Source organism: Macadamia integrifolia, chromosome 2 (genome assembly GCF_013358625.1).
Source record: "Macadamia integrifolia cultivar HAES 741 chromosome 2, SCU_Mint_v3, whole genome shotgun sequence".
Taxonomy (NCBI): Eukaryota; Viridiplantae; Streptophyta; class Magnoliopsida; order Proteales; family Proteaceae; genus Macadamia; species Macadamia integrifolia.
Window position 1 is genome coordinate 32,080,360 of NC_056558.1, and position 9,654 is coordinate 32,090,013.

General features: G+C 42.5%; 1 protein-coding gene across 2 annotated transcripts in view; it reads left to right on the forward strand.

Moving 5' to 3' along the window:
- Positions 1-2,441: 2,441 nt before the first annotated feature.
- LOC122091368 (nudix hydrolase 20, chloroplastic-like) overlaps positions 2,442-9,654 on the forward strand; it is a 12,438-nt gene continuing 5,225 nt past the window's right edge. The window contains exons 1-4 of one of the 2 annotated variants that reach the window (XM_042661268.1): positions 2,442-2,840; positions 2,949-3,013; positions 3,121-3,307; positions 3,613-3,693. In XM_042661268.1, the coding sequence (XP_042517202.1) occupies positions 2,565-2,840; positions 2,949-3,013; positions 3,121-3,307; positions 3,613-3,693 (609 nt within the window). In that variant the 5' untranslated portion in view covers positions 2,442-2,564. The remainder of the gene's footprint in view (positions 2,841-2,948; positions 3,014-3,120; positions 3,308-3,612; positions 3,694-9,654) is intronic. The other variant, XM_042661259.1, reaches the window with a different exon arrangement.

Here is a 9,654-nt window from a genome sequence, read left to right on the forward strand (position 1 = left end):
TGATCCTGTCTCTCCCAACGATGACGCTTGAATCTTTGCAGTACTGCCAGAGCCTCCAGACCCTCGACCTGTCCAATAATTAGCAATAGAAAAAAATATCAGAATAGTCATAATTTAAAGAAGTATACTTGAATTAGGTTTCCTAAAATCCGTAGGAAAACTGAGAAATAAAAAGAGCTGAAATTAGTAGTTATAGTAACCCACTAGATTATCCATCCTTTTCCCCAAATAATAATATAGCATAACAATCTAACCAAAGGTGATTATGAAACTTTGCTCACTTTGACAGATTATTGATCATTTTTAGGATACCAGTCATTTGTTGATAATTGAAGTGTTAAGAAACCTCAGAAGTCTAAATATCTCTTGGAACTTAAGATTCAATACTGCAATTCATAATCAAATTAAATTTTATTTCATGAAATGTTGAATATTTATTTTACTGCAAGTGTCTTCTACACAAAAACCACTAAAAACCTACCAAATCTCCCCTCCCCATTGAAAAAAATGTATCCTTATAATTCCTTTTGGAGGCTGCTTAACAGAGTGCTTTTGAGAATAAGTTGGTGTTCTTAATAGTGTACTATTCTAACATACTCTTCTTCTTGGACAATATTATACTCTCAGAAAAAAAAAAAAGGCCATTGAGAAGTCTGCAAGGATTGTTCACTGCCTGGATGAGCAGCATAGTTTCAATGAGCATCACTTGTTCCATTGCTGTACAATCATTTAAAGTAAATAAGCACTTATATAGATGCAAAATGAGAAAATATAAACAGCTATATATAGGGAAGTGAAAACCAAGGTTTCATCCACAATCAATGGGTTGACCCATAATATTTGCATCCTGATGCGTGCTTCCAGGTACATGGTGAACAACAGTTTGGGAACTCTCCTTTGAATGTTCTGAATTTAATGGCCAGACAGAAACTGAAAGGTTCTAAGGCATTTCATATCAGTGCAAGAGCTTATTATTTGGCTAAAAGAAAGTGAAATTTGAAAGCTAAACTACAGTTCAAAGACACCCTTTATAACAGTGGAACATTCTTAAGACGATCCCTCTTTCTGTTACTCCAACAGATTCTTAATCGTTAATCATATGATTGATTAGAAAACTGTTTTCCTGTCACCTGCATCAAATACAACTTTTAATCCAGTCTAGCTGACTTTAGAGTTTTGATGCAAAACTTCCCAGTTTCTGCAAAATACCCTTCGCACTTCTATATCAAACTTGAAAGAGAAAGGTTAAATTACTTGCAATCACAACCAAAACAGTTTAACAAGAATCCCCTGCCATTTCTGGGGAGAAAGTGTGGTTTGATGATTAGAAGTGTGAAAAACTCTGTTTTGTTATTAGAGACACCTAAAGCTAACAAAATTCTGACATGGGCATGATCACATCAAATCTCCAAATCGAGAATCAAGAAGGATGGTGTACCTAAGTAAAACTAAAGTGAAGAAAAGAATGAAGCTACTCTTTTATGCTAGGGTTTCAGCCTCAAACCAGATAATGCATCATCATCTGACTCATATCCGAAACTGATTTCATTATCAAAACAAACAGGAACACAGGGCCAGAGGACGTGTTCATCAAGGTGATATGAGAGGAGGAGGGAGAAGAGATCAAGAAAGAAAGGGAACGAGAGTGAGAGAAAGAGAAAGAGAAAGGGAACGAGAGTGAGAGAAAGAGAAAGAGAAAGAGAACGAGAAAGAGAAAGAGAGAGAGAGATCTTCGTTTACCTTGAAGATGGTAGATCGAGTGGTAGACAAGAAAATTTGTACTGAGCAGAGCTTCTCGCCTCTCGCCTCCTTCTCGCCTCCTTCTAGCTCTCGCCTCCTTCTCGCTCTCGCCTCCTTCTCCTGCAACTGTTGGATTTGGTTAGGGTTGCCTCCTTCTCGCCTCTCGCCCCCTGCAACTGAAAATGGAGTTAGGGTTCGTGAAACATAGCAATGTTATGTTTTGAGGGTAATTTCCCCTTTTACCCTCATAACTATTAAAGTGATACCTATTTCGGCGCCTTTTGCTCAGAATGAATTCTAAAAGTGAAAAACAAGTATTTTTTGCTCCAAAAAATGGATTCAAAAGTCTCATAAGTGCCCGGTTCATTTCAAAAAAACAAGAAATTGAACCGGGCTTTCCATACAGGTTTTACCTCATTTCTGTTTCAAAAAAATAAAAAAACATCAGAACCCATTTTTTAGAATGTTACAGTAGAGAGCCTTAATTGTACATTATGATCCTCATATCCATCATTTTCTCCCAACATCTTTAAATATGATTTTTGGAGTACACGACTACATGACTAATATAACAGAATCACCAGCCACTCTTTCAACACGGAAACACAATAGTGGGGTCCAACAAGAAATGAATGAGACAAAGCCCCCACCCCACCAAAAAGGCAAAAACCAATGGATTACAACTTTAGTTAAAACTAGGTTGTGTTGGGTAGTGTATAAATCCCTACCGAGGACCGACCAAGTACAAAAGGGCGAAGGAAGCCGTGTAAGAAATCCCCGTCGATAGGCACTTGAAGGGGAGTGCACACGTTAGAGGAGCTCTCATGGCCTGCATTGCCTCTCTCTGTTATCGAATCCCGTTCTCTTTCGCTTCTCTCTGCAATTCCTCTCTTTCCCCTATTCGTCGAACCAAGATCACTTTGTTTACAAGTTCTTTGAATTTTAGTTTGAACTCGACCGTAGTTTGCTCTCGTTCTTTGACGGTGAGTAGCTTCACTTGGGATGACGTTTTCCGAATTTCCCAAGAGGAGGATGCATCAGATGATTCCTTGAACCTTCAAGGATACTTCGAAAGGATCAGTGCCTGCAATCGTGGTTCCGTAATTCTCTCTCTCTCTCCAATTTTATAGTCTTTTTGAATGAGTTGATCTTTTAATTCGTTTACCAAAGAAGAAAAGTTTATCAATTTTTGCCTCGCTTGCTTACAGGAAATGCAGTCTGAGTTCCTTCCTTTTGTTATTGAAGAACGAATCGTTGGATATATCCATAACGGGTATGTGACGCTATTTGAAGAATTCGTATTTCCTAAAAGCTTTGCTGTCACAGAAATGGAAAGATATTGATTCTTCTCTGTTAATAATCTCATTTAGGTTAATGCAGCTTTGCAGACCATCTCAGGAAGTTCAATTATGTGTTTGTTTTTGGGGAAGATAATTCGTACAGTAGCCATTGTCGTGGCTATGTCACTCTACATCCATTACTTGGATCACCAGAGGATAGAACAGGAGCAGTCGGAGATGTAATCAAATGCTTGGGAGAAGGATTGATTCCAGGTATACGAAATGAGGTACTTCTTGTGATCAGGTTTGTAGTGCTTGCTGTTTTTTCTCATCTTAACGGTATCATGTTCGTAGCAGTTGATCTAATTGAAGAAAAATAACCCCTAAGTTCTAGGTGCCTTCTTGACAATCAGTAATCTAACTTGCTAGTAAGAATACCTCATGAGTTCTCCACTTCAGTAAAATCTCCATCTATAATTGAAATTATGAAATATTTAGTTGCTTCTATCTGAAACTCAACTCAATTTTCAAGTTGGTAATTTTTTTTTTTGCCTTTGTTTTGCTAACTATTGTTTATGTCGATCTGAATCAGCTATACCCTGTGAAATCATCATTTGACATGCCAATATTTTTCTCTTTAGAACGTGCAGCTGCTCCCTACTTTGGGATAAAGGTCTGTTATACCAGACATAACATGATTCTTCTTCTTCACTTATTATGCTTAATTTTTTCTTAAGATCATTTATTGGAATTATCAATTTTTCCTGAGAACACCTGTTGGAATTATGGTTGTTTGTCCCCCCCCGCCCCCTTTTCAGATAGATTATTGGGATTTTGGTTTATTTTAATGAAAAAAGAAGAATTTCAACAGATTGATCACCTTATATTTGATAGAAATTGATCTTTGAGCATTGAATCTGAAGATGGAAGAATGCACAACTTTGGGTTTATAGAGTGCAACTGGTTTCCAAATAATTTAATGATAATGAGAAACTAACTATTATTCTGTCCAAAGTTAAAATATTATCATTTTCCTCTAGTTTAAGTCTGTAAACTGTTGGCTGAAACAAGGGGAAGATCATGAGCATGTTACTTTGAGGATCATTGTACTTGAAGCTTTTTTTTTTTGGATAAATAAATAAATTTACCGGGGAATTACCTAGATCCACTATATAAGAAAATAAATTACAAAATAAGTAGGTTTCAAATTTTGTTTACATTGACTAGTTTCAACTTTGAAAATATTTACTCAATCCCCAAAATTTGTTATTGTTCGTGCGGTGCAAGAAAAAATAAAAGTAAACTTCCTTAAATACCCCAACCTCAATTCATTTATTTTTATTCAATTCATTTTTAATCGCATGTGGGACCTACTTCCTCATGCCCTCTCCTCTTCCGCCTATGGAATCAAGTATTGGTATCGGATCGGCCGTATTGGATTGGTATCGGCTGAGATTGATCCCGATACCTGACCAATACTGAGACGCGTATTGGTATAGTCCTGGGTATCGGATACCAATCCGGATCTGCCTATCCGATCCGTTAAAAAAACATTTTTTAAAACTTAAACTCAGATGACCAAGAGAGAGAGTGTGTGTCCTTTTAGGGTTTTCAGTTCAACTGTCTGAGAAGGAAGGAGAGGTAGCAGCGCTGCACAGTTAAATTATGGGGAGATGTCGAAGAAGAACAACTTATCGCGATAGAAGAAACAGTACAAATTTGACCTACAAAGAGAGAAAGAAGAGAAAGAGAAAAGGCAAAAGAAATTACAGGTGAAAAAGAAGGGTTCGGGTGGCTTTCAAGATGGGAAGAAAAAGTGAAGACCAAATTGACAGCGTTGGCGAAGGCTAAATCTGCCCAAGCAATGGAGGTTGGCAAATAAATTTCAGTTTTTGGAAATGGGTATTGTTCAAATAGTACGATCTCTTTTGGAGTTTTGGGTTCTAACTACATTCTCACTTTGTAACGTAAACAAGGAAATTTCCAATTTTCTAATGTTTTACTGGTTGATGTTTACATTTTAACTCTAATAGGAAAATTTAACAATTTCATGGCAAAGGATGATATTATCAGCAATGCTTCTCCCAGCAATGAAAGTAGATTGGTTAGGGCTCACAAGAGAGTCAATGACTTTACCAATCCCAGTGGCTAGGATTTTGGCAGTAAACTTGTAAAGAAGATTACAAAGGGAGATTGGTCTGAAATCATTCATAAATTCAGCACTTTCTTTTTTAGGAATGAGGCAAAGGAAGGTGTGGTTGATCCTCTTGATCTAGGAAGGATTGAAGAAGAAGCTCCTAACAGCCAGAATGAGGTCATTGCTGATGATGTTCCAGCAAGAAGAAAAGAAGCCCATACTGAAGCCATCGGGGCCAAGGGGCTTTATTGGCCTTATGAGAGAGGACGGCAGAAAGAATTTCCTCCTCAGAAGGAATGGAGGTAAGAGAAGGAAGGAGTTCCTCAAGAACAAATTTGTTGAGGTGGGGGGAATAGGAGGGGGGAGGTGGGTAGTGTGGGAGAAGATACCAATAAAGTGGGAGACAACTTCAGTTTTGATTTCCTCAGGAGTGAGGAGAATAGTGCCAAAAGGAGAGATGAGCTTAGGAATGGAGTTCACATTGGATCTAGCTTTGAGGGAACAATGGAAGAACGCAGAGTTAGAGTCCCCAAGGTCAAACCACTTGATGCGGGCTTTTTGACGGAGGAAACTCTCCTCTTGGGCAAGAAGCAAGGTAAGATCAGCAGAAGTGGCTTTCTCTTCCAGGGTCAGGATGGGGTTGTGCAAGTCGATCTGGATTTTGGATTGGATGGAGAGGAACTTGTCACGGCAAGAGGAGATACGGGAGGAGATATTGGAAAAGGTGGAGGAATTCCAGAGTTTAAGGGCAATTTTAACAGATTTAAACTTTTTGGCAAAAGCAAGAAGAGGAGAGGGGGAGGGAGGAGAAGGAATGGACCAGGCATTCTGGACAATGGAGAGAAAGTAAGGGTGCGAGGTCCAAAAGTCGAGAAGAATTTGAAGGGTTTAGGGACGAAGGAACGGAAGGGGAGAACATGGGTGTCAATGGGGCTATGGTCAGAGATACCTGGGAGATCAAAGCAGGCATGGGAAGAAGGAAAGGAGTCCAGCCAAGCTTTATTGACAAGAGCCTTACATGCAACACGAAGATTTCTAGCTCTTCGGTTGTGCCAAGAGAGCTTGGTGCCAGACCAGTGGAGTTCACTAATGCCAAGATCGTCAATGTAGTCATTGAAGGCATCCACAGCAAGGGGGTCAACTGGGTCTCCCCCGTGCTTCTCATGATTGAAGCGAATGACATTAAAGTCACCTCCAACCCCCAAAGGTCTCGAGCCCATAGAGGGGGCAAAAGAGAGGAGGTTCGACCAAAGGGGGAGACGAAGAGGGGCAAGGTTATGGGCATAGATGACCGAGAATAAACAAATGAAAGAACCAAAAGAGTGAGAAATGGAGAGATGAACAACTTGATCAGTGGAGGAGAGAGTAGAGATGGAGAGCAAAGAGGGGTTCCAAAGGATCCAAATTCTACCATTAGGGCTATGAAGGTAGTTAGCAGCAAAGGATCAGAAGGGAGCAAGGGATGAGCTGATGAGGCAATACGAGAAGCATTGGCCTCCAGGACACGAGTCTCTAGGAGGTAACAGAGATTAGACTTGGAGGAGCGGATCCGGGATCGAATCTCAGCTTGCTTGGCCAAGGAATTAAGCCCTTGAACATTCCAAATAGTCCAAGGAATCATGAGGATCTGGGGAAGAAGGCATCAAGTGCTCAATAGGGCGGGAGGAGAAACCTGTTACGGTGTGCTTGGATGAAGGTTTAAGGGTAGACTTAGCAGCAGGATTGGGTTTGGGGTTTTGAGTGACTTTGGAGGGCAGAGAAGTTTTGGAAGAGGACTTCTTCTTCGAGCCCTAGGAAGTGGTAAGGGGGGAAAGTGGAGAGGAGGGGGCGGGGTTAGGAGAGGGAGCTAGGATGGTGCAAGTGGGGAGAATAGGGGAAGGGGGGGTGGTAAGGATAATTGGAGTGGTTTGGGTGGTGTTGTTGGGAGGAACCAAGGGTAAAGGAATGGTAGAAGGGGTGGCTTGTATAGGGGGAGGAGCAGGGAGAGTAGCTCCAGTAATACCCATAGCCTGAGAGGGGCAGGGCAAGTCTGTAGTAGTGTAAAAATTTGTTGATGAAGAGGCCTTAGGATCAACATTGTGAGGAGACCCATGGGGGCCAGCATGGAGAACCCAATCAATTGACAGTTGAAACAACACCAGGGAGGTTGTCTCAGTAGATGGGAAGACAGCAGGGCCTTCCAAGGCCAAAACCTGAGAGGAGGAGACGAGATTGGCAGTCATAACTTCTTCACTTGCATCAGGACTGATCATGGGATCAGAGTTGGTAATCATATCAGAGGTTGGGGGCTGGTGACAACCGGCAAGGGAAAATTGTCTCTGGAGGGGTATCAGAGAAGTCATCGAGCAAGGCAGAGCTGGTCTGCGTATGTTGAACAGAGGCGGCATCAATCGCAATAGAGATTCTAACAGGAACAGAAGGGTCCGCGGAGACATTAGATTTCGGTGAGGGGCTCATGGGAGCCACTGTAGATTGCGTCAAGGAGCTCATGGGAGCTACAGGAAGCGAAGGCAACGATGGCTAAGAGCACAGGTACTCATGCGTCGACGAACCGAGAATGGGGAGGTCGTCAGAGACCACAGCTGGCGGCGAGATGCTTACGAGAGCAGGGTAGACCGGAGGCGGCAATGTCGTATAGCAGGAGACTGATGGTTGAGAGGGATAGGTGATGGGAGTGTCGGGTAGAGATGAAAGAGGTAGTGGGTCAGATGGGTTAGGCCTGTAGGAGGAGGGAAAGGCGAGTCGGGTCAAAGTGTTGGAGCCAGGGGTGGAGAGTTGAATCAGGTTATAGAGATTACCCGGGAATAATGGGTGGTCCGAGGAAAACTTGGAGAAAGTGTTCAAAAGCTGGACCAGGACAAAATGGCTCAAAGGGTAGAAAGGTGGCACGGCTGGTTCAGCGGTTTGATTTGGTTCAGATGGCTCAGGATTAGACCAAGGAAATAAAACACGATTAGGTTGGGAGGATGGAAGGAGGAGGGGGAGGATGATGTCACACCCAATTGAAGAGTGTCAGCAGGGAGAGGAAGCAGAGGGGGAAGGGGAGAACTGGAGGGGACCGATTGTAGAGGAAGGACGGCAGGCGTTGACATGCAATAGGGACCAGGGATGGAAGCTGCAGGGGTGACAGAGGGGCAAGACAGAGATCGAGAGACAGAAGTGGAAGGATTTTCGAAAGCTTCATCAGCGACATCAGAGGGTGTCAAAACCGAGAAAGGGTCATGACCGACGGTTAATGGAGAGTCCAGCAGATCAACTGATTGAGATCCATCCCTATTTCCGGCAGTATCACTGACATGCGAGTATGCCGATGACAGATTAGTGTAGAAATGCAACCCTAAAACGATGCAAAAGATAATGGAAAAAACAAGAACAAGCAATGCGCACAGATTTACGAGGTTCAACAAGATTGCCTACGTCCCCGATGAGATGAGATCCTGCTTCACTATCAATGGAGAATAGGGTTACAACGCTCTTCCTTCACACCTCTCAGTATTGCTTGCATTACAGAGAAAGAAACCCTCGCTACAATAGTAGGACCGCAGTCCTGCCTGTCGAGGCGCTGCACCAGTATTCCCTGGTTAAACTGTGACGGAATACAAGACATCATACACCAACAATTAGGGCCTTCTACATCGATAATTTCCTTGTTTGCAGCATTAGTTCCGACAGGTTCAGCGACAGCCAAACTAACCGGCGGCAGAATGGAGGCTTCGACAGTATTATTCTTCTTTTTTTTCTTTTCTTTTTTTCCTCCTATACATCTGCACAGTGAATTGGGGCTCGCTTGCAGCAGTAGCTGAGAGAGAAGGCTGAGATGGATCATCAATCACTGGTTTGAATTTAATGCACAGAGCAGTAGTGTGCCCAAAGCATTTGCAGTGGGTGCATGTAGGAGGCAGCCAATCATATTTTACTTCTTGGTCAAAGGAGAATCCTTCACCATCCATTACAGTGATCGTAGAAGTGAGGATCTGATCAGCCTGGACTTCAATACGCACTCTAGCATAAGACAGCCGGTCCATAACCTTAGTTCTCTTATCGGAGTGCAATGGTTTGCCAGTGATGGAGCTAATGAGACCAGTGACACACCAGAAGTGAAGGGGAAGATTGGGGAAGATGACCCATAAGGGAATGGATTTAGGCTTAGATACAGAGAAGGAGAGATATTCATCCCATTGATGGAGGAAAATAGGTTTTTTACCAACATACCAAGGACCTCCGTCAATGGCAGCAGAACGATCAATGGAGGTAGCGAAGTTGAATACAAAAGTTCCATTTTCCAGCATGAAGATGGAAAGAGAACCAGAGGGCTTCCATTGGTTCAGGAGGGAGGTCTACTGCCAAGGAAGGAACCAACAATACAATTGTTCCATTTGGAAATTTCAGAAGCGAGTAGACCAGGAGGGCAAAGACCAACAGTGGTGGAGTTGATAGTGGCCGGAAGGTGGAACGGCCAGCAGTGGGAGGGAGAGGAGAGGAGGAGGATGAGGAGGG